Source organism: Ursus maritimus, unplaced genomic scaffold, assembly GCF_017311325.1.
Source record: "Ursus maritimus isolate PB19 unplaced genomic scaffold, ASM1731132v1 scaffold_28, whole genome shotgun sequence".
Lineage (NCBI taxonomy): Eukaryota > Metazoa > Chordata > Mammalia > Carnivora > Ursidae > Ursus > Ursus maritimus.
Window position 1 is genome coordinate 16,236,677 of NW_024425341.1, and position 26,231 is coordinate 16,262,907.

The window sequence follows — 26,231 nt, forward strand, 5'->3', positions numbered from 1 at the left end:
AAAATGCAATCTTGAGCAATTTACATTAGTTTTATTTCTTCATTTTTCTGAATCATCTTCTTCTTTGAACTAATATTCAAAAGATGGTGGTGCTCTTTGTCCTTTGTGGGGTATCCTTCACTTTGGCTGATGATAAAAAATTTCTGTTTCCTTTCATCCTTATTATCATATTCATGGTTCTCCTTAGTTGGGTGCTTTTTGGATGACATCCGTGTCCTGCTGAGAGCTGCAGGACTCCATCAGATCTGTTCAGGAGCCTGAACTAATTAACAAAATTCCAACTATTCTTTTTATCATAGAATTGGTAAATTAAGGTGTTTACCTCTAAGTTGTTAGGGATTGAGTGAATATTTTTAAACGGATCATTACTAAAGATCACAAAGCGTGTCTCATATCCGTGTTATGTATCTAATGAGAAGAAATAGAATATGATCAATTTCCATGTAAGGATCTATTTATTCAAACTGTCTATGATTCAAGAGAGCTAGCATGCCATTTATAAAGCTACAATTGGAATAGTGTAATACTATCAGCATTTTAACTCTTAACAACTGAATTGAGAGAGAGGGGGGGAAAAAAGAAAGGAAAACTTCTGGACAATGGTGATTAGCCAGAGGAGAGTAATCAGGATTCTTGAGACTATCTGGTTTCTCTACATCAGCTTCTATTTGGTTACATCAAGTATCATCAACACTACAGTAGTAAGAACTTTGTTTATAAACAATGTAAGCAGTAAAGAACTTTACTGAAAGTCTGTCTGGTCCCTCTTAGAATCAGTGTGAAGGCTGGAGCACTCCACCTGAGAAAAGGGCATGAAGCAAAGACAAACACACAGGTCAAAGCCTCTTTGACTTAAGGATGATGCCCATTGCATCATCAACACAGGATTCTTGATCACAAATCTTCCTCTACACCCTCATTCCTGCCATTGCCATGGATTGTTTCTTAACTATCCTAACAACTTTATTATATTTTCTCAAGACTCAAAACCCAGGCAGAACTTAGTCTTGGCCTGGCCTAACTCACAGCATGCACCCCAGTTATCAAGAAGCAGGGAGAGAGGACCCTGGAGCTTGCATGGTTGGGGAATCCTACCTCCTGAAAAGACACTCACAGTGGGAAATTTACCAAATATGGAAAGGGTCTCTAACGCCATTTTGTCAGGAGACAGTAGCGCACATGGATCATCATTATCAGATTTTCAGATTATACAATGTGTCGAAGGATTAATTGTTCTCATTCAAACTGAATCCTTTACCTTTCTGCTAAAGCAGTTACCTGCTCTTAGCCTTTGTTTCCTCAGTTCTAAACTGGGATGATATTCTGTCCAGAATGTAAAGTCATTGTAAAGAAGGAAATGAGATAAACTGTGTAAAAGTTGTTTCGTTTTTGTTTTTGTTTTTTTCCATTCAAAAAAAGCATTAAGGGGCGCCTGCGTGGCTCAGTCAGTTAAGTGTCCAACTCTTGATTTCTGCTCAGGTCATGATCTCAGGATCATGAGATCCAGCCTAGCATTGGGCTCCCGCTGGGCATGGAAACTGCTTGAGATTCTCTCTCTCCCTTTCCCTCTGCCCTTCTCTCCCTGTCCCCCCCCCCAAAAAAATGTATGAAAGGCCTATTATGTGTGAGACAAAAACGCAAAAAAAAAAAAAAGGAATAGTAAAAATTTATGCCCTAAACAATGTATAAATGTGAGATATTATTATCAACAATTTAATTTAAAGATGTATTGAGAATATGCATGCCCTTATTTATCATTCTGTTTAAAAAATAGGACAAATAGATGAAAAGTCAAATGATGGGTAAATGAAATTTAGGAGAACGGAAAGTTAATATGGAAGTATCCCCCCTACTAACACTCCTCTTCTGAAATATATTCCTTCTCCCAATTCAACCATGCAATTTTTGTGAGAGACAGTCTTACAAAATCCACCTCTAAACAAAAGTGATTGTCTGGTAATAAGCTCCTCACCAAGCCTAACCAATCAGAGCTCATTCCTGAAGCCTTTAAACCTAGAACCATTTATAAAATACACTCCTTGGTCAGAAGCAATATTGCATGGTATACATCAGTGGTTTTTTTTTTTTTTTAAGATTTATTTATTTATTTATTTATTTGAGAGAGCATGAGTTTGCGGTGGGGGGGGGGGTTGCAGAAGGAGAAGCAGACTCCCTGCCGAACAGGGAGCCCAACGCGGGGCTAGATCCCAGGATCCTGAGATCATGACCTGAGCTGAAGGCAGATGCTTAACCAACTGAACCACCCAGGTGCCCCTACATCAGTGGTGAATGAGGGTGTCAGTGTATCTGCTGACTGTGGTGCTGGAAGAAGTACTGAAAACAGGAGAGGCAACTCCACATTCTGAACAAGTGTTTATCCCAGTGAGATTGGACATTCCTCCCTGGAAGAGGTCCAGTTTGATCAAGGTGCCATCAGATGACTGGTTGGGCCACATCAGGATGTTTCAGTGTTTGCATCTGCTGTTGACAAATCAAAAACTCAGTAGCAGGAGTATCTGGATCAGCCGTGTTGAGAGAAAGCCCATGTTGTTCAGCCTATGAATCACCTCCATCCCTGTTGCAACATTACTTTGTGTATATAGTGGCTGGAGGATAAAACTGACTTCCACCAGAGAAAGTCATCTTGCCAACCAGATTATTGGACAGCCATGGTGGATGCCTTCTAGCGGACATTTACATGGGAAATTAATGTTTTCGTGCCCTTGCCGATTCTGAAAACTTAATTCCCATGTCATTCCCCCTGAAATAACCACTTTGCAACATTAATATTTGATTGTGCCCTGATCTCACTAGTTCTCCCAGGGGTGCAGTATGGCTTTTGGATTACTGTCCTGGTGGGAAGGGAGAAGTTTCTATGGCTTCTATTTGACCCTTTCCACCAAGAGAGTTTTTACTCCATAAATCAAGAAATAAATGTGAATTCTGTCAATTGTTAAATATATTTTCAATGCACATTTTGTGTCTGGGGAAATAACTACAGGATAGGTCTGCGGTCCCATATGATCAATGATGAGATGGACTTGGGCCAGGATAGTCCATAAGCACACAAAATGGCATGAGTTCTGAGCCTCTGTTTAACAAGCTTCTGTAAGTCACCTTAGTATAATGCTTCAGAATGTGCTGGAGATGGCGTCAAGGGAGGCTCATGATATAGCTGTTATTAACTGAATTGTGTCCTCCCAAAATTCAAATATTGAAGCCCTTACCCCTAGTACCTAAGAATGTGACTGTTTTGGAGATAGGGCCTTGAAAGAGGTGATGAGGGTAAAATGAGGCCTTAATCCAATATGACTAGTATCCTTAGAAGAAGAGGAAATTTGAACACACAAAGAGATATCAGGGGAGTGTGAGCACAGAAGAACCAAAATGAGAGAGACTTCAGGAGAAATCAAACCTTGATCACCTTATCCCAGTGGGATTACCAACACCTTGATCTTGGACTTCAGCCTCCAGAACTATGAGAAGTAAATTTCTATTATTGAAGCCACCCGGTGTGGTGCTTTGTTATGGCAGCCCTGGCAAACTAACACAGTCCTGTATTCATTCTCTGCTGCTGGAATAACAAACACAAACTTAGTGGCTTAAAAGAATACAAATTGATTTTCTTACAGTTCTATAGGTTGGATGTCCAAAATGGATCTTACTGGGCTAAAACCACATCATCAGCAGGGCTGCATTACTTTCTGGATACTCTAGGGGAAAATCTATGCCCTTGCCTTTTTTAGTTGCTAGAGGGCACCCCCAGTCTTTAGCCTGAGACCTTCTGCCTCCATTATCAAAGCCTGCAACCCTGTATGTCACTGGCCATTCTTCCATCGACACATCACTTGCTCTGATTTTCTTCTTCTGCTTCCCCTCTCTACTTCTAAGGATCCTGGTTATCACACTACACCCACTCAGATAATCCAGAATCATCTCCCTTTTTGAATGTCAGCTGCTCAGCAACCTTAATTCTATGTGCAACCTTAATTCCCCTTTACCCTAGAACAGGACATTGTCCTGGGAATTAGGATGTGGATATCTTTCTGGGGAGAGGTCATTATTCTGCCTACCACAAGTCCTGTGACCAAGTTTCTGGGTTGTTCCCGAAAGGGCCCATCATTTAAAAAGTAGTGGACTTTTGTTAACTCTTGCTGTTCAGGAACTGGCTAAGACATTAAAATCCCCACAGTAATGAGAGCCAGGTTTCTGCCTACCAGACTAAGAGGTTTTCTGCTTATATAGGTCATGTAGCTCCATAAGAGGCCACCCAACATTCCTAGACAATCGGTATTTATTTCATTTCTAGACAATTAATATGAGGAGAGAACTCTCCTTTCTTTCACAAATCTCCTGCTGGGCTGCTCATCTGCCAAACCTCATCAGAAGCCCAAGGTCAAGGAAGTCATTGGTTTTTGTACAGGAAGTTCAGCCTCTTGGGGAAAATAGAAGGGTGGAGCAACGTGGGAAGTGGGTCTGCAATAGTAAATGCGAGAAATGCAAGCCCACCCTCTCTCGCATCAAGTCCATTATCAAGTCCCATTACATTTGCCTTTTAGTATATCTCTTATCTCCTCCTCCCCATTACCACTGACGCCAGCCACGTCCAAGCTGCAACCAACTTCCCCTGCACTTTTGCAATAACTTTCTAATTTTACTTGCACTCAGTTGAACTTCCACCTCCAATTTATTCTCCACGTTGCAAAGGCAACTTTCAAAATCCAGATGTGTCTCATTTGTCCCACTGCAAAATGAATGTCTTTCCACTGCTCTGAAGATAAAGGGAAACTCCTCAACCCACTGGCGGCCTACCTACCTCTCAGCCTTACCTGGACCTTGTTTACCACCTTTTGCTTTTTTTACCCCAGCCGCCTTGGCCTTGCTTCCGTCTTCGGTCTTTGATATTCTTCCTCTTCTTGTCTCCCTCAGGCGTTTGAATGCATTTTTCCACCCAGGATGTTCTTTCTTTCTTTCTCTTCAGCAATTCAGCTCCCACTCCTTAGGTGTTGTTTTCTGAGTTCCTGGGCTAAGTAGATATGCATTATTGCTGTTAGCCTTGCTACACATCACCACCTCCCCATTCTTAGCCTTTTCTGTGCCCCAGAGGAGATGCCAGAAAATGCATTGCTCAAAATCACCTTTCCGGAAAGTCTCCTGGTTAGAGTCTATGGTGCTCAAGGCATGTGGAAGGCAAAAGACAAATGAAGAGCTCTTTGTTCTCTGATAGTATTTCTGTCATTGAAAAGGTTTCACTCTGAGAAGAAGAGGATATGAAACAGGGGAAATTGTTATACAGTAAATCTCCACCTTGCTACAATTCCCTGGGCTATGGTACAAGTCCTGTTCTCACCCAGGCTGCCATCTCATAATTCCAGGAGACTTTTGGGTAAGAATTCGCATAATGAATTTTGCTCAGGCTTCAGTTAATTGAGAGTTTTGCCAATTTTAAGCTTATTTAAACCACATGAGTCTGCCACTTTAATTCTGAAGCCACACTTCCCTAAACTCAGGGCAATGTGCATTCGTGTTATTAAAATATCACTTAAAAATGAGCTCACATTTACTTTTTTTTCCTAACTGGTATTTTCGTGTCATTAAGACATGAATCACGAGGAAAGGGTGAATTGTTAATGTTGCTTTGGGGAGACAGCTGAGCTTGCAAGGAAATTAGTCACTCGTGTGTTGTGCACGCTCTACCCCCTCCACTTCCCTAACTGCCCAAGGACTGCGTGACTTTTAGGGCCAGGCATGCACTTTCTTGCTTTTTAGCCTGTCTTTTAATTTTGTGTTTAAAGTTAGAGATGATAGATCAGGTAATAGAAACTGAGGTTAATAGGCCTGTTAGTGTGAGCTTTTATGATGACCTGGCTAGGAATTGGGTTATGCTTAATATTTGCTGTATCTATAACTGTCTGAGGCTGAAAATCCCTCTACTCGCCTTGTTTTTGTCTCCTCAGCTACCTTTGGTTTCCCTACAAACTTCCCTTAAAAAAGAACCTTGAAGCTCTTTGAGCCCTAATTCACTGTTACCACTCTGGAGCCCTGTGGCTGGGGTGGTAAGGTATTCAGGAAGGGAAGTGTTCCATAATCCATGACTAAATCCCAGGGCCTCCCCCAGGACTGTGCTCCTCACACAGGTTCTTTAGCTCCTCTCCCTTCTCTGACTCCCGGAAGGGAAGGAAGCTGGAGTTGGGTGATTACCCTCCAGCCTGCGCAGGTGAGATAAGGCTCTCGAGTGAAGCCTTTATTGTGGAGAATGCTCTGGGTGTGTTTAAAAATGGTTACTTTTCCCCTCCCTCTGCCCGAGGCACCGGGAGAGTGCCCTTGGCTCTTCCCTATAAAAACCTGGTAGGGTTACTGGAGGTAAAGCCCAGAAAAGTGTGAGGGTTCCTTGGGGCTGCAGCCTTAGGAGTCTCTGACAGTAGTCCTCACTAAACCTCCAACAGTTTGTCAAAATTGCCAGTTTAGTGTCCTCACTAGTTTGTGGCTCCAGCGGCTTCTGCTCCAGGTAAGCTGATCTCAGCTGTGTTCCTGTGTACTTACCTCTCTAAAATGCGGGTGGCCCTTCGCCCCAAGAGCTCAGTTCTCTGATGGCTCCATGAAAAGTCACTGGTTTCGGTGTGTCCAGCTTTTTTCTTTTATCTTTCTTGTTTTTTGGGTTTTTGTTTTGTTTTGTTTTCAGATGTTAGGTTTTTGTTTTGTTTTGTTTTCAGCTTTTTTCTTGGCGTTGGGACATGAACGATGACTCCCAAGCTCTTCAGATGTCGAAGCTGGACCTAAAAACCCTTCATGCACTTTCTTTTAAAACTTAAGTGTGGTAAAGGGCATTGTTTCTCAGAGGAAAGTGATCATATTGGTCCCTCCACCTCACTGAGTGTTGATACATTAATTTATTACAATTTTATGTTAACAACAGAAACATAAAATTAGATCTGAAGTCTATGGAATTTATGGAATTTAGATCTGTAGTTCATACCCAACTTTGAAATACAATGCATTCGTAAATTAAATTAAACATCCTACAAAAATATTAAAACTTTAATCAACAATATCACTTAAAGATTGTGTGGTTGAACAAAAATGATTTTATTTATTTGAGAGAATGAGAGCACACAAGCAGGGGCGGGGGAAGAGGGGCAGAGGGAGAAGCAGACTCCCCGCTGAGCAGAGACATTCCCCCCCAATATGGGGCTCAGTCCCAGGACCCTGAGATCATGACCTGAGCCAAAGGCAGACGCTTAACGGACTGAGGTACCCAGGCGCCCTAGAATGCAATTTTTCAACATCAGTTTTGATGAAGTAGATCTTTAAATGCATTATATTCACATGGAGAAATGTGTCCATTGCAACATTATGAAAACTTGTATTTAAATCACTACTTTGGGTTCAGAATATAAAAAATGTTATCTTTGCAAATTTATCACATAAGTTATAAGTATAAGGTATAGCTTACCTTATAACTTATGACCTGTTGCTATTATATATATATAAAAGTACCTCTTAATGAGTGTAAAACACTTTTTTTTTTTTTTTAGTTCATAATGCATACCTCTGCAATGAGCCTCTTGAAACTGAAGTTTTTCCAGGCCGTTTTTCTCTCTTAGTGTAAAATTTTATTTGCACATTGACATAATGTTACATAGCCTTCACGCTAGACACATACATTCATAAGCAACCTAAATGAAGCCATTGGAATCCCAGGGCAGTAACTGATAGTAAAGCCACTACGTAGATAGTCTGGTATGTACCCATGTTTGTGGTTTGTTCTCCGAGACCCCTGAGAATATATACACTGATCTCAGACTGAGAAAAAAAAATGTGCCTTTCACCTGGTTTTGAAATCAGGCTTAACTGGGTTTGAGTACCAGCTCTAATGACTCACAGTTCTGTGATCTTGACCAGTTTACTTAATACGTCTAAGGCTCACTTTCTTCATTGTGAAGATGACCTAACAGTTGCTGTGAAATCGAATGGAATGATGAATATAAAGCCCCAACTCCTTGACATTCCTTGTGTTCTTTAGATTAATCATCAGCTTGACCTGAATATTTTTCACCGCGTTCTCTGGTAAGGTATCTTCCATATAGTAAGACCTAATAGCTAATATTATTGTTAGGTAGTATAATATTAAAGTATACATATATATAGTTGACTCTTGAACAACATGGGGGTTAGGGGCACAGACTTTCCAAACCCCCCTCCAGATACACACACACTTGAAGATCTACGTAAAAATTTTGACTCCCCAGCACTTAATAGTTTACTGTTGACTGGGAGCCTTAACAATAATGTTAACAGTGGATTAACACATATTTTTTGTGTTATGTGTATTATATTCTATACTATTGCAATAAAGTAAGCTAGAACAAAGAAAATATTAAAATCATAAGAAAAATACATTTATGATACCATGTATTTATTGAAAAAAATCCATGTATGAGGATACCTGTTTCGTTCAAACCCATTTTGTTCAAGGGTCATCTGTAATGTGTGTTACGTGCGTGTGTATACAAATACACGAAGATAGTGTGGCTGAGGATTGTGGAAGTAATCAAAGAGAAGTGGTTTGCATTGTGGAAGTAAAAATACATACATGCAATATTACAGAGACATCCTAGAAGTATAGTCCACTTTGACAGAAATAAATCTCATTAGAGAGAATTTTGGAAAGTTGATATTTAGCTTGTTATTCCCAGAGTCTGACTTTTCTAATCACATAGTGTTGACAGGGGCACATAAATTTAACAGTATACGAAAGGGTTCTTAAACTGCAGATTTTTAAAATGCCAAAAGGACCATATTCTATAATATGATGTATTTACAAATGATTATGAAGGAAATAGAGTGAGTTCTGAGGTGTGTTTCCAGTTCCTCTTCACTAAGAATTTGGCGATAAATTTAAATGTGGTTAAGGAGTAGCTTAAGAGCCTTCATGCTGATTCAGTCTGCACCCACGTCTGTGATTCTAACTTCTTGTCTAGAGCTGCCTGGCTAAATGGTCCTGCTGCTTGCTTAAATGCCTCTGTTACTGTTACTGTTAGCCTTTAAGAACGGCTGTATGATACTGTTAATTTCTGTCTCCCAAACACTGTGTGCATTATTCCTGCACCTGCAATCTTTCCACCAGGCCTATTGTCTTCTGAGATAATGTTCTGTGGTGTTCATGGGCATCATGGCAAGACCGTTTTGGTGGTCTCTTTGCAGGAAGTATGATCCTTCCCTGTCTGGAGCACCACGAAGTTTCTGTGAAACATCAACACACTCCCCAAGAAGAATTAGATCTAAAAATTAGTTCATTAACGTAATGTCATATGTTTTGTGTGCGTGTCCTATTGGAATTTGAATGTGATTAAACGAGATGCAAAGTGCAAATTCTGACAAGGTGGTAGAAGGTGAAAGAACTTTCTTTCCTCGAAGCCCATGCCTGAGACCTCTTTCCTTCACTACACTCCTGGGGAAATCAACAAATTGTTACATGCTCAGAAGACGTCTATAAATAATGTTAATATCAATACAGATAGAGCTGGGAAGCGAGCATAATCAGATTATCACTTTTACTTAGGTATCCATATCCTTCCCTCCTGTGTTTTGTGTTTGAAGCTAGAGATGAGGGATTGAGTCTTCTCTCATTGTAGAATATGAAAGAAGGTAATTAGAATTAATAGAAGATAAAGAGATTAAACAAAAATAATAGAAAATGAGAATGTTACAGAAGGCATACGGGTTTTATAAAAAGGGAAAAATTAATCTGCCGCACATCATGGATCCTGTACAATAACCCTTGTTTCTTTTTCACTTTACTTCTCTTTTCTTTTGTAATATCCTAAATGGGAAGAGGAATGAGTTATCTTACAAATTTAGATTTTGCAAACTTGGGCACTGATGAGAGTACTATTAAAATGCATTGTTAAGAAAAATTTTCAGCACACAAATGTGTCATTTCCTTTCTTCATGGACCAGATGCTGAAATACTATGTGATAAAGATTTTAGGTCTCAACTGTAAAGAGAGGGAAGTGGATAAATCAGTGCTGCTGTCTTTAGGACAAACGGTAAAAGAAGTTTATTTTAATGTTTTTCCAAAATTGCTTCTATTGATTATATGTGTCTACTGTGTGTCTGTGTGTGCGTGCATGTGTGTGCGTGATAGGTGAGATGTATAAACATGTATGTATGTATGTATAAACATATATACACGCATACGTTTCTGTATATATATATAAGCAATAATTTTTGATAGAATTTTTTTATCCTATCACTAATAATTTGGTCTGGTTGTTTCAATGATTAAAAAAAAGAGATTTCTGCTAGATTTTCTGTGAGTGAAAATATGTATGTGCATGAATATATATGAAATACACTAAATACTTCTTAAGTTAAATGAGCAAGAAATTTTTGGCATATAGTTGTCCATATTTAAAAAAAATTATTGACCTTATTGAAAATATGATTGAGGCTATTTTAATTAGTCTAATTTTCTTGCTTGTCATATAATATCTATTATCTGTATTTGCTTATATAACAAATATTGGTTGAATATTTACTATAAGCACTTTGCTGAACTAGACATAGGGAAAGGATCAGAAAAATAGAATATAGTATATCTTGAGGAAGTTCATGATCTAAGGCAAATAGGCATAATATAATTTGAGCACCCTAAGTAGTTGTAAGAGTGCTGTAGATAACTACTATGGGAATGTAGGAGAGGCCAATGTTACTTAGGGGGAAAGCATTTGAGGAGGTCTTCATGGAAATGTATAAATTTAGGTTCATCTTGAAGAATGGGTGAGATTTACACAGCATAAAATGGGGGTTAAGCATTCTCATTGGCCATGTGAGAACCATGATAGAAGAGTCACAGAACTGAGATTGTAAGTGTTTCACGCAGTATTTAGGAGCTCATATTCTGCAAGTACAGTGCCTATATTTAAATCCAAGCCTCCCTACTTCCTAGTTGTGTAACATTAACTACTTAAACATTCTGGGTCTTAGTTTCCTAACCTTGTAGAATGGAGAAAATACTGCTGTATGCCTCATGGAGTCTGTGAGGGTAAAAAGAAGAAAAGTCTGTATTAAAAAAAATGGTACTTTTATAATTATTTACTGATGGTTACCTGTGTACTAGGCAATTTATAAAAATTATTTTAAATTTTCATAATAATTCTTAAACTGATATAATCCTATTTTACATATATAAAGGAAGTACAGTCAAATAAATTCAAACATTTGCTAAAGGTCACAGAGCTAGGAAATGGCACAACCGGTATTCAGCCCTAGACTTCCAATTCAAGGATGAATTCACTACCAAGGATGAGCGTCAGTGGTATGAGGCACAGTATGGATATTTCCATTCTCACCGTAATCCCTTTTATGGATATATTCCTTAAGTTTAGAGCTATTGGTTTTACAAATACATTAATTCTGTTCTTATTCCTATATATTCTTGACAATTCATACAAAATCAGAGTTTTTGTTTTTAAATAATAAGAAAGGTAACAACAGGGTTCTTATTTGCCCCAAACCTTAAAGATGAAATTAAGGGTTTGATGATAAATCTGACTGGGAACCGTCTTAGAAGAAAGAATGTACATTAAATATATATTACGTATAAAGACTTTATTCATATCTATATAAAGGAAGTTCCACTAGGGATGTATAAGCAATTGATATGAATAAACAAAAACCTAAGAAAAATAAATATATAATAATAAATAATTACATGAAATATCTCTTCCACACTAATAATAAATAAGACAAAAGCCACTTTGAGATATCATTTAACTCCTATCAAAATCTAAATGATCCTGAAATAAACATTATTACTGTATAATGGTAAATTTGGTTTAAAACTGCCATACTCTCTATATATGGAATCTTTGTAAATTTGTATGATCTTTTTAAAGAGTAGTCAGGCAGCAGATACCAGGAAGTTTAAAATAGTTTTTCTTTTACCTGGTAGTTCAACATATAATGAATTATCCTAAAGAAACATTTAAAAGAAAAAAAACTAAATTAGGAAAATATTTATAACATCATTATCTATATTGGTAAAACATTACCCTCCAAAAGAAAACAGAAAAATTTCTTAAAAATTACATTATAGAAAAATGACTACATAAATTAGATACATTTGATACATTATTATCTGGCCCATCCATTTAAATTTGAAAAAAAATAATTTGAAGTATAAAAATACTGATATGATTTTAAGGGAACTATATAGGACCAGATGGTAATATACACTGTGGTATCAACTGTGTATCATAGATACATATGTACAAAGACTCAAATTTCATATGAAAAATGAAGGTATTTTTTCTTATGTAAAGGAGATGGGATGACAGAATTTTTTTTATTGAAATATAGGTGTAGTTGACATACAACATGGAATTGGTTTCCGGTACACAATATGGTGATTCAGCATTTATGATGACTGTGATAAGTCCAGTTGCCATCTATCACCATACAAAATTGTTATAATATTGACTATACTCCCGTGCTGTACTTTACATCTCTAGTGACTGATTTATTTTATCCTGTAAGTTTATACCTCTTAATCCCGTTCACCTGTTTTGCCCACCCCCCTATTCCCTTCCCCTCTGGCAGCTACTGGCTTGTTCTCTGTATTTGTGAGTCTGTTTCTCTCTTGTTTTGCTTGTTTATTTGTTTTATGAAATTGTGGTGTTTGTCTTTCTCTGTCTGACTTATTTCACTTACTGTAATACCCTCTAGGTCTATCCCATGTTGCCACAAATGGTAATACTTCATTATTTTTTATGGCTGAGTAATACTCCATTATGCATTTTATTATATATATATGTCTTAAAGAAGCACATCTTCTTTATCCATTTATCTATTGATGGACACTTAGGTTGCTTCCATATCTCTCATATTGTAAATAATTATACAGTGAACAAAGTTAAATACCCAGAAGTGGAAATGCTGGATCATATGATATTTCTATTTTTAATTTTTTGAGGAACTTCCATACTGCTTTCCACAATGCTTGAACCAATTTACACTCCCACCAGTGGTGCACAAGTGTTCCCTTTACTCCATATCCTTGCCAACACTTGTTATTTCTTTTCTTGTCTTTCTAATACTAGTCATCCTAACAGTGAGTGATATCTCACTGTGGTTTTGATTTGCATTTTCCTAATAATTAGTGATGTTGAGATTGTTTTCATGTGTCTGTGCTGATCTGAATGTCTTCTTTAGGAAAATGTTTATTCAGTCCCCCTGCCCATTTTTTTTTAAATCCAACTGTTTTGTGTGTGTGTGTGTGTGTTTTGGTGTTGAGTTGTATGACTTCTTTATATACTTTGAATATTAATCCCTTGTCAGATAATATGATTTGCAAATATCTTCTACCATCTGACCCAACTTATGTTTCATATTGTTGTAATATTTTTATATAGAAACAAAAACTGAAGGGTATGTTTCCAAATACCCTTCAGGTTAACACTGAAACACTTTCATTATGGTTTTCCTATTGTAGCTTCTGTAAACTTTTCACCCACTTTATAAAAAGCTGATATTGCAGACATGTGTTTCACTTCTCATGAGAACATGCTTTTAATAGATTATACAAACTCAAAAGATTTCACAATCCTTTTTCCGTGCATTGACATTTGGTAGGAATTATAACTAAATGTGAGGCTACTTTTTCTCTTTGAAAATGACATTTAAAGACACATTTGAATTGTTTGAATTGTTCACTGGCTGCTAACAAAACTTCGCATGTGTATGTTCTCTAACAGGACGAAAAAAAAAATTACAATGATAATAATCAGTGTAAAGAACGAAAGTAATCTGGTACGTCTAATAAATTACTTGAGGTAAAGTGAGAACATTGGGGATGAAATGTTTTGTTTCAGTTTATTGATGCACAGTTCAGAGAAAAACTTTTTATTTCACGATGTATAACAAAAGGACTTTGGAAAGTTCCACATGAGTGACATATGAACTTTTCTTGAGGCATAACCTCAAATAGGAAAACTAATCATCTTGCAAAAAATAATTGCCTTTCATTTATTTATGTAATTTCTTAGAATGCGTTTGTGCATGTGAGGAGCGCCTTCTAAGTGCCAGGAACTTTCTGCTGATTGAAACAAAGAGAGAAAAACTCCGGAATCCTGGATCTCACCGGGGCGAAAGGGCACAGATAATAGACAAGATAAATAAGGAAACAGTATTTCATGTTAGTTGGTGATAAATCTGGGGGGAATAAATCCAACCAGGAAGGAGAAGAGGAAGTGAAAGAGGTAGGTTATACTTTTAAGTCTGATGCTCAAGAAAGGTCTGAAACAGTGAGGTTTAGTCAGGACCTGAGTGAGATGGGAAGGTGTTCATGAGTTTCGAGCCGAGGAGTGACATGACCAGTAAGTGAGCTATTAAAACAGTCCGGGTGAGCAAGACCCTGGGGCTTGGAGAAGGATGGTTGTAGCAGAGGTGGTGAGACGCAGTCAGTTTCTCCAGAGGGTTTGAAAACAAAGATGTGATGACAGAAGGATGAGAGAAGGTGGAGGGTACAAGGAAGACCCCTAGGTTGGGACCATACTAGAAATCAAAGTCGGGATGGTATTAGGCAGTTGTATATACAGGTCTGCAGAGGTGTGGGCAGGAGATAAAGATGGGATCGGTTGGGAGATGAGGAATTAGCAGGGGAAAATAAAATTCCCCTCAAGGTACTCTCTTAGCGCAATCTTCAGTCCCTTCTCAGCAGAAAAGCATGAACATGACCAGATTTCTGGTATACAACTCAATGCCTTTCATTTTTATACATTTACTACTTCTGGACCTTTCAGGTCTGCTTCTGCCTCTACCGTACAACTAAAACAGCTCAAATTCCACGTGGCAGGTTATGAATGTCCTTGTACATCTTTCCTTTCCATGACCCTGGCTTGTTTTTCTATCACGGGTGTCAAAGGTTCATTCTTATCTTTAGTACTGGCTCTTCTTCCTCTACTTGCCCAGTCAATATGTTGGTTGTCAAGTTTATGTCCCTCATATTTTTTCTTGAAAAATATTTTCTATTGTGATTTTTTTTTGTCCTATTCTTTGTTAAAGTGCTACGTTTTTGTGCTGGTCCATCAATTCTTTTAATTTCCTCCTCTTTCCTAATGCCCTTGGAGTCTCCCCTTAATTGCCAGCCCTGTGCTATTATTAACCAAGATGTGTTCCTGGGGTAGATAAAATATAGGCTGAAATCCAAAAATTGAGGTAGAGAGGAAAGAAAGTTTCCAGGGAAGTCAGGAGTTGCTTTGCAGTCAGATGTGGGTCATGTGGGTGACAGTAATCTAGAATAAAGCCCTGGCTTCTGGTTTGGGTGATGACGCTTTGCTACCACCTCTGTATTACCGATATATAGCCATATATATGTCCGACTGCATCGTGTTTGCCCCACTACACAATAAATAGAAGATAATAATTAATAAATGGTTATAACAACAGTCGGCTGATACAAATGGGTGATATGCGAACATCAAAAATTCTGGAAAAAGAAAAGTTAGGTCAGTGTGGAAAATACACCATTGTAACTAGTTGTAATATTTTAAAAATCTGATTTTGCAACGAGATCTGAGCTGGAGTAAATACTGCTGTATGCATGGAGTCTGTGAGGGTAAAAAGAAAAGTCTGTATTAAAAAAAATGGTACTTAGGGGCGCCTGGGTGGCACAGCGGTTAAGCGTCTGCCTTCGGCTCAGGGCGTGATCCCGGCGTTATGGGATCGAGCCCCACATCGGGCTCCTCTGCTATGAGTCTGCTTCTTCCTCTCTCACTCCCCCTGCTTGTGTTCCCTCCTCGCTGGCTGTCTCTATCTCTGTCAAATAAATAAAAAAAATCTTTAAAAAAAAATGGTACTTAAAAATAATTATTTACTGATGGTTACCTGTGTACTAGGCAATTTATAAAAATTATTTTAAATTTTCATAATAATTCTTAAGCTGATACTATAATCCTATTTTACATATATAAAGGAAGTGCAGTCAAATAAATTCAAACATTTGCTAGAGGTCACAGAGCTAGGAAATGGCACAACCGGTATTCAGACCTAGACTTCCAATTCAAGGATGAATTCACTACCAAGGATGAGCGTCCGTGGTATGAGGCACAGTATGGATATTTCCATTCTCACCTTAATCCCTTTTATGGATATATTCCTTAAGTATAGAGTTATTGGTATCTGCAGTATGCAGATAATATCCCAAGCCATAGAAGTAGATGAGATTCTCAGAAAGAGGATGGCGTCCAAGAACAAAAGAAAATAACAGAAGATATCAGCAGTCTTATGATAGCACCATCTATGATTAACCTAAGCAGGCTTTTAAAAACATTTTTCTGGAAAAGTATTTACCAGTGTTTCATACGGTACATGATTCACCAGCCTCTGTTATACACCGCCCCAGAAAACAAACAAGACTTCCTCTGGTGTACCAGAGTAGCCAGAAGGGAATGTTTTTCATTCATCATTCCACTCAACAGATTTTAGTGTTCATCTCCCTTCCAGCCCTCTGTACCTCTCGGGTTTTATATAGGCCAGATATGGTCAGTTAGGCTAGTCCACTTGTAGACATTTATCTGAGGGTTTTCTTTTTCAAAGTTTTATAAATCTACCCAAAGAAACTATAGTTTGAAATCCGATAACCTGTACCATGTTTTCATCTGCATAAACCCATAAAAGACAGATCAAAGCTTAGAGACCTAAAGAGGAACAAAGTGGAGCCTCATTTCTAGCTCGGGGTGAAAGGGAAATAAGTAAAATATTTAATGGACAGTGTATATTTTATCACTAGGAATATAAACCAGGTCACTACTGCCAAAGCAAAGAATAATTTTTTACTTAATTTGTATAGGTATTTCCTCAATATCATATTTTGGGTGGGTTGTGGAAGCCAGGTAAGTTTATGGAATCAGAAAAATAAAAGCAGCAGTTGATGAGTAGAATGCCCCCAGCTACATGCTTTTCTGGCCTCGTCGGCAGGCCCTCTGCCCCAAGCTGCTGCTTCTGTGATGCTGATCCACTCTAGTCCCCATGCTGCCCATGCCCTCCTGCCCTTTAATAGATTTTCCGTCCCTGGGATAGTCTTCTCATCCTAATTCTTGCTCGCTTTTCAAAACTTTGATAAAGGCATCATCATCTGTTCTGTGTTCCCACCTTGACCACCCCCTTGCTCAAAGAATTAATCACTCCCTTTTGGACTATGTCTGTGATTTGCACATACACATATATATATGAATATATATATATTCATATATATATACACAAAAGTAGTGATATATATATCTCACTATATATATATCTCACTATATGTATAATATATATCTCACTATATATATATCAGTATATATATATATCAGTATATATATGTATATAGACTATCAGATGATTATAAAGATTTTGCTCTTCCATATGTGTGAGTAAGATCTCTGGGGGTTGTGAATATTCCGTGCACATTGATCTTGGCATACTAGTGACTTGCTCAGTATTTGATATAATGACACACGATAGGAACTTGTTGGACTGACCTACATGAAGGGATAGGTATTTCTATCTTGAAGTCGTTGATTGGAAATATACCATCTATTTTTTGTTTGTTTGTTTTCATGGTGAAGCATCTAGCATTCTAGAGCCATCTTAAACAAAAAGTAGAATTCTTTCTTTCTCCCAAAACTCCTTTCTTTAACCCTGTGGCTTATAGGAAACAAACTGTGGGTTGCTGGAGGGAGGGGGTGGGGGGATGGAGTAACTGGCTGATGGACATTAAGGAGGGAATATGATGTAATGATCACTGGGTATTATATAAGACTGAAGAATCACCAAACTCTGCCTCTGAAACTAATAATACATTATATGTTAATTAATTGAATTTAAAGAAAAAAATCACAAATTTATTTGAAAGAACACGTGGAGCTTCTAAACAGGTATATGGAAGAAAATAACGTTCATCCTGCTTTATTGAGGCCAAGATTAGATCAGTAGGTTATCATTCTGGATTTGCCACATCTTTCCTCTTTAAAATAATGAAATGTTTAAGTTTTCTGTAAGAAGCATCCATATAGACTTTAGTTGTCATTTATGTATCCATAAACACACAGGAAATCATTTGAGGGATATCTCCAAAGACAGTTTGGGGAATCTGTACTGTTGCTGAAGTTCATGAAGATTTTTTTTTCATGAAAACAAATCTTCATTAAAAACATGTTAACAATCAGATTGTTCAAGGCAAATACTACAGAGAGAGAAATAAAGCTCCCAACGGCCTATCCACATTGGGGATTTATGTTGAAGAATGGTTCTCGAAGAGAAATAAGTATTTGGAAATGTGTGAGGATAAAGTTATTGGATTTCTTTTTTTTCCTTTTTCTTTTTTTATTTTCTTCCTTTCTTTTCTTTTTTTCTTTCTTCTTTTCTTTTCTTTTCTTTCTTTTCTTTTCTTTCTTTTCTTTCCAGGGAAGCAATTATATAAGGACTAGGGAACGTTATTGACACTTACAGGGTGGCAACCAGGGATGATAAACATCCTCCACAACAAAGATAGTCCTTCCCAAAAAACGAGTTGTCCCAACCCCGGTGCTGCTAATGCTCTCCTGAGAACTACGATGCCTTGTGGCCATAGCTAGCTGCTGACTGGACCTGACGAAGTCAAAGTGGGGACTAATAAGGAAAAAGCTAGAGTGAGTGGCAGTGTCTCAACAGCATGACATAGTCACCCAGTCCTAAGATTTGGTTCAGCTCAAGGAATCTACCAGAAAAGTAGAATATAGAATAGAAAGAAGAAGAACCAGAAGAAGCACATGTTTTTGGTCACCATATCTTCAAACATCCACTTTGTTTAAGAAACAAAAAACTAATATATGTCTAATATCTTACCAAAAGAAAAAAAATCTAGTCCATTCATTATTAAGTATATTTTTTATTACAGGTTGCTTTAGGCTCTGCTGATTGAATGTTGAATGGAAACAAACACGGTCCATCCTCTTAGGTCGCTCAAGGTCTAGAGAGATTTATCAGATTCAAAAGGTTTCATCCCTTTTACAAAAAAAACTATTCCCATCTAGAAGACTGAGTAGTATAAGAGATCTTTCCATTTAAGTGAAAATGGAGTTATAATATCACAAATATTAGGACAAAAGCCATGGTCATGCCCAAGGAGAAGGGGCCAGTAAGTAGCTTGAAAGAAAAAGATGTCTGGTTAATAGCAGGTATATATAAACGTGTACTTCGTGAGCCCATTTAAAAAAAAAATTATTTAAATTCTAATTAGTTAACATACACTGTAATACTGGTTTCAGGAGAAGAATTTAGTGGTTCATCACTTACATACAACACCCAATGCTCATCACACATGCCCACCTTAATCCCCCTGACCCATCTAACCCATCCCCCAGCCACCTCCCTCCATCAACCCTCAGTTTGTTCTCTCTCATTAAGAGTCTATTAAGGTCCCCCACCTTTTCCCCCTTCCTATATGTGTGAGCCTATTCTTTATAAACTGAGTTAAAAGATAAACAGCTTTGCTATATAGTCCCAGTTGCTTTGAAGTCTAGTTTTAAAATGGATTCAGCTAAGCTTTCTTGTCATCTCTGGTTTAAAAAGTATTTGTTTAGCTTGACAAGTAAAGCTATCGTCCAAATCAAATAATAGAATAAATTAAAAAGGGAGAATAGGAGAGTCTGCATCTGAATTACCCAGTTTGGTTTCCTTATGGTAAATTTTCCCAGATAATTGTTTATTTCTTTCACTTTGTCTCTGCCTAAGAAAAAAGGATGTAAGTCCTTTACCTTCCCCTTATGTCCCCTTTTCCCACAGTAGCCAAATCACTTAAAGATGGTCCTTTGTCAGATCAACAGGATTTGCAGGAACTACAGCCAGTCCACAAAATGATGTATATACAAAGATTGTCACTGCAAACTGCAAAATAAAGAATCAGCTTGGTAGTATTTAAAATATATATATATAGAGAGAGAGAGAGAGAGTTCAGTTACATCCTTACTTGTTGATACCCCTTCCCAAAGCAGGATGAATGTTTGCATACAAATGATTGGCCTCCATTTCCTGGACAAGATGTGAGTTTGGTGTCCCAGAACTGCCTGTGCACTCAGTTAAAACCTCAGCTGTACTAAATCCCTAACTCAGAATTAGAGAAAATAAGAAATGATCATAAGATGTCGACTTCATGCTAAATTTATCAATCAAGTGAACTGAACTATTTCCAAGAAAAAGTCATAACAATTTTTTTTCGCTGAAAAATGTTCTTAAAATGTGCTTCTCAGACTGGTGGCAGTCTGCATCATTAAGAGAACTTGTTTGCGGGGGGGGGGGTGCCTCAGTGGGTTAAGCCTCTGCCTTTGGCTCAGGTCATGATCCCAGGGATGGAGCCCCGAGCCCCAAGTCAAGCTTCCTGCTCAGTGGGGAGTCTTCTTCTCCTTCTTCTTCTGCCTGTCTCCCTTCTCGTGCTCTCTCCCCCTCTCTCTCAAATAAATAAATAAAAAATCTTTAAAAAAAAGAGAGCTAGTTGGCATAATCTTCTCCAGTCCCATCCATGTTGATGCAAATGTTGGGTAATCATTTTCCCTAAGATGGCTGAGTAATATTCCATTGTATATATGGACTCCAGGAAACAAACTGAGGGTTTAGAGGGGAGGGGAGTGGGGGGATGGGCTAGCGGTGATGGGTATTGAGCAGGGCACGTATTGCATAGAGCACTGGGTGTTATACGCAAACAATGAATCATGGAACACTACGTCAAAAACTAATGATGTACTGTATGGTGACTAACATCATAATAAAAATAAATAAAATAAATTTAAAAATTAAAAAGAAAAAAAGCTAGTTGGAATTGCAAATTCTTGACCCCCACCTAAAATACAGAAACTCTGAGGGTAAGGCCCATCAGTCAAGCCTCTCAAAGGATTCCGATGCATCTCAAAGGGATGTAGGCATAGATTGTACCACAGAATATAACTGTGCTTAAAAAGCTACAAAGACAGATTCGTGATGCTTCCAATGTATAATGAGGGAAGCCCTGAAAGAAAACAACACAAAAAAGAAGAGAAAAGGAAAATTAAGTTTTTCCTTTGGTTTCAATCTAGTGACTAGACTTTATCTTTGTAATGTGATAAACAGATGCCTTGGCCAAAAAAAAACAAAAACAAAAAACTGGCTCATGAAACTCTGATAAAAGATCACAGGAAATATTTGCGTCAGATTTTGCATAACTATTTGTTTTATCCAGAACCTCTGATGAAAGATCACAGGAAATACTTGTTCCAAATTTTGCCCAACTCTTTGTTCTAACGGAAATTCTTTTTCTTTTCAGCTAAACAGTTGTTTTCTGTCACTTGGGAAAAAATTATTTTTTTTTAGGTAAGGAAGAAATGTTACCTCTCACTCTCAAAAACACACATATGTAAACACGGATATGCATTTGTCCATAGAAAGATACATGAGTAGATTCCATGCAGGTCCGTCTTTCAATGTGAAAATTAAAACTTATGGGTAGATAACAATATATTACTAGATATGGCAGATAGGTAAATTTAAGTAATTGATCATACTTGTTCCCTTGCTAAAATTGCATTTTATTTATTTTTAAGATTTTATTTATTTATTTGAGAGAGAGAGACAATGAGTGGTTGGGGGGGCTGCAGAGGGAGAAGCAGACTCCCCGCTGAGCAGCGAGCCCAACTTGAGGACTCCATCCCAGCACCCTGGGATCATGACCTGAGCCAAAGGCAGACGCTCAACTGACTGAGCCACCCAGGTGTCCCTAAAATTGAATTTTAATGTTCAGTTTCAACTTGAGACATTATGCCACAGGGCCCTAGACCTTTCATGTGTAACCAGTGTGTTTTTCCATGTGTCTGATAGAAGTATGGAACAGTGGAATAGCTTTCTTGATCAACAGGATGACACTGATAACTGCTCAGAATCTGTGAAGTTCGATGCCCGCTCCATGACAGCCTTGCTTCCTCTGTGTAAGTACAAGAGTGGGGTGCCCGTGGAGGTTGTCCTTACAGTTAGTGACGCTATGTAAAATTACAGGCCTGGGATTTACCTTACATGTGTATGAATGTTAAGACTTAGTGGACAAGTAGGTCTTCTCCTCTTTTGAGACAGAATAGAAAATAAGCTTAGGTTGGACTAAAGAAGCTTTGTTGTAGGTTAAATTAGTTCACAATGTTGATGGAGTCTTCTGATTTCTCAGCCACTGGACAAGGTCCTGGAAATAACTATACCCCTAGCACCATTAATTAATTTTTGAAAATCATGGGTGGTATGTACTTGTATTAGTTTCCTAGGGCTGCTGTCACAAATCACCAGAAGTTGGGCGGCTTCCAACAACATTTGTTCTCTCACAGTTCTGAAGGCCAGAAGTCTGAAGTCAAGTGTCAGCAAGGCCATGCTTCCTTTCAAGGCTCTTCCCTGCCTCTTCGTAGCTTCGTAGCTCCTAGTTGCTCCTGCCAGTCTTACTGTTCCTCGCCTTGTAACTGCATCACTCTGTCTGTGCCTCCATCTTCACATGGTCTTCTTCCTGTGCCTTTATGTGTCCTCTACTCTTCTTGTAAGGACACCAGTCATGGGACAAGGGCCCACCTGAATCCAGTATGACCTCATCTTAACTTGATTATACCTGCAAAGACCCCATTTCCAAATAAGGTCATATTCACAGGCAACTGGGTCATCAGTGGTGTCTTTTGTGGGGAAACAGTTCAGTCCACAGCAGTGCTGAAACAGGTTTGCATGGTTACAAGAGCTCAAAAGAATCTGTATTCGGTTATAGTTGGACAGGTTCTTTTTTTCTCTTTAATTAATTAATTAATTAATTTGACAGAGTTGCGTATAATTCTGCTAAGCTTTAAAGGCTGGATACATTTCACCAAAAGGGTAGGGTAGGTGAAAGAGGATCCACAGAAATTTCAGTCAGAGGAAGCAGCATATTGCACGGGACAAGGTGGACGAGTTCTTACACAGACAGACCTGAAATACAAACCGTAACCCCAAGGAATGACGGGTATTGCACACTACACAGTCGATGGGTGGGAGGATGTGGCCTGGATGAGACAAAAGGAAGACAGATCCTAGTAAAAGCTGTTTAAGGTAGAGATGTCAAGAGATGAGGAGGGAAGACAGAGGTACTAGGGACAGAGAAAAGGCAACAGGAAGTTTGGAGAGCTACTTGAAAGGTAGAATGCAGAGGATTTGATTGTGAATTAAAGATAAGGGAGATACTGATAAGTTTCAGGCTCACTCAGCCTGGCAAAGGGATAGCCCATCTTGCTTGTTTTGTAGGTGGTTCTTTTTCTTTTTCCTTAGGTCTTTCTTTTTTCTTTTCTTTTTTCTGTCTTTTTTTTTTTTTTTAGCTTTTTTTTGGTCTTATTTTTACTTAACAATTTTTTTCTCCTTTTCCTTTCAGTCCCTCATAGAACATTATCGAATAATAGCTAAACTTTTATTTTCAATTTGGGAACTTACAACCTGAAAACAAAATCTTTCTTATTGTGCAATGAAAGCAATGGCCATAGGAGAGAAATTGTTAATGGATGTTTTATTCATCTAATCAGAGAAAATGTCTTCGTCCTCTGCTGAGATTCCTCTCCACATTGAGTTAACTTTTCCACAATTAGTATCCCATTTTGTGAATCACTGTTCCAAATAAATGGATAATATGAAAATATTAATATTTCCTGAAATACCCAGAGGATGGGTTTCATTGATCCATTCCGAAGTGTAGTCAGAATGTGAATAGTTCTCATTTTTTTAATGTATTAAAATCATAAGAGGTATCCAAGTACAGAATTATTAAGATGAAATTAGAAAAGAAAATTTGCATAATTGTCATTGAAAACAGATGTCTCTTTTATCTGATTTAAACTCTGAAAAAAAATCATAATTATATAGTTACTTAAGGAATCTGATTTTTACTCAGAATGTATTCCCATATGAAACAGAAGAATAAAATTTATATTTGAATATGTTGATATTAATATTAAAATATATCCAAAAAATATTAAAATGTGTCAACTAATGCCCCCAGACGAGACAAGTATAAGTTGTAGAGGTCAGTAACTTTGTCGTGGATGTTTAGTTAATGGAAAGTAAATCAGATGTTCATAGTGATGCCTGTATTGGCTTTTCCTGTGACTGTTTCTTTTGCTTCCTACTGAATAAACGGGGGCAGATTTTTTGTTCCCCTTTTATTCCAATAGGCTTGGTAGTAATGATAGAATTGGAGATTACCAAAGTGTTAATTAAGAAGAGTAAGGTTTCTAACAGTAGATCGGGCTTTTGTTTTTTTAGATCCTAAAAATGGCCCTACGCTTCCAGAGAAACTGAAGTCCTTCAAAGCTGCACTGATTGTCCTTTATCTTCTTGTGTTTGTAGTTCTCATACCCATCATCGGAGTAATGGCAGGTACAGTATTCTAGAGTTGTGAAGCTTAGCAACTCATCTTGTGAATTACTTGTAGAAACAAAAGGAAACATCCCGTCTTTTGTACAGGGGAGATACATAAGGAAAATGTCACATCACAAAGTGCTTCTCATATTCATGAATTAAAAAAAGATAGATTCTTCAAAGTTATTAGGTAAAAAAAAGATAGTATAGAGAATGAAAGATTAAGATAAAAATACAGCTATGTGAAGATGAGATGGAATGAATTAGACCATTCCAAAGAAATGTGTGTCCTCTGGAGTCCTATGTACTTCTAGTGGTGGGTGGCAGATTGTATGGTAAGTATCCCAGTTGCCACTGTAAAGACGTAAGCAGGACCATTTACATTCACAATGCCTAAAACAAAAGCAAAACAACAACCAGAAAACAAGCCAGTTGTTTGAAAAAGCTCTTCTGCTCCTAGCACCGAGAGGAGAGAGAAATATTCTTGCAAGTCCTCACAGAGAAGAGATCTTGCCTAATAATGGCCTGTACTTCAGCAATATCTTTCCAGTTGATATGGCCACATGTTTCATAAGGCTATTATTTTAAAAATTTCTAAAAATAACCTGATGTCATCCCCTCAACCTAAAAAAATTAGAACACCTTAGAGGCACATATTTCTTTGGCAAGTCTAACTTGAGGAGGGATGGATTTGAGGGTTTCCGCAGGGGTGGATGGCTTGCATATAACTCAGTCAGATCCGTAAATATTATTCCCCTCAGTAGCCTTTTTGCTGGATTTGATTGGCATTTGAATTTATATGCCTCGTGGCTTTCCTGTTTGTGACTGGCAAAATGTCTGGACGTAGGCTCTAACAAGCGGGAAGTAGGATACATTTTTATGTGCATACTAATAAGCTTGACAAGAAGAGTGCTTCTAAACACAAGGCCAGCCTCCTCTGTGAAGAGGCAACCTAAAGGAATATTCTAAGACAGAGCCCAAATTTGCTAAGAAATAATAAAACCACAACAAGTGTGACAGTAGCTGTCACTTTGGGGCATTTACTACGTTCAGACACTGGCCTTATAAATATTCCACAGATTATCTTAGTATACCTTTACAGTTGCCCTTGAGCAGGCATATACTTATTCTCATTATCCACAAAAGGAAACTGAGACTGTTCAGTAGAAGAGCTGCGTTTGCCACCCGTGAGTCTTACTCCTAACCTCTGTGGTCTACTCTCTCCCAATGGAATTGAATTTTTAGAACAAAATGGGATTGGCCAATTAAACTCATATACGCAAAACAGTATCCATAATTTTAGATGAAAAAATATTTCCAGAGGTAAAAATGAATTCCTGTTTTGGCCATTACAAAAATAAAAACGGAAACCCACCACAACAAACTGAACTGATCAACCAAGCAGACCAACCACAGTCATCTATAGAAAAGGACTGGTTATGTCTGTCATTGTAACAGCTGACTTCCTGATGAATTGAGATTATCTGTATGTTGTTTATGTATGTGCTTATGTTCATTTGAAATGCACAGTCAAAAGACGCTTTGTTGCTTGGGATCATTAACTATAAGCTAGTTAGAATTGGGGTAAATTCCACCCCTTTTATATAGACCATGGCCTGCAGAGTCAGCACCAGGGAATGCAACTTCTGTCTGAAAGGCATATGCAGAATGGGTCAATGATGTCTGGAAAGAATTCAGGGTTCTAACCAAGTTCAAAATCTTTGGGCTATTAGAAAATACTACCAGGTTTCCATGTTCATTTTTGGGTTGAAGTGACTGATCCAAAGTAGTTGCGTTGGAAAAATGAATGAAAATGAATGAATGAATGAATGAA

At 37.9% G+C, this 26,231-nt stretch overlaps 1 protein-coding gene across 7 annotated transcripts in view; it reads left to right on the forward strand.

Moving 5' to 3' along the window:
* Positions 1-26,231, forward strand: part of MSR1 (macrophage scavenger receptor 1) — a 130,966-nt gene that overhangs the window by 48,531 nt on the left and 56,204 nt on the right. For 2 of the 7 annotated variants that reach the window (XM_008710887.2, XM_008710892.2), the window contains exons 1-4: positions 9,908-10,050; positions 21,321-21,367; positions 21,872-21,978; positions 24,302-24,415. In XM_008710887.2, coding sequence (XP_008709109.1) covers positions 9,952-10,050; positions 21,321-21,367; positions 21,872-21,978; positions 24,302-24,415 — 367 coding nt within the window. In that variant the 5' untranslated portion in view covers positions 9,908-9,951. Of the gene's footprint in view, positions 1-9,906; positions 10,051-14,049; positions 14,263-21,320; positions 21,368-21,871; positions 21,979-24,301; positions 24,416-26,231 lie in introns of those variants that run through there. The other 5 variants (XM_008710888.2, XM_040643319.1, XM_040643320.1 and 2 more) reach the window with 5 other exon arrangements.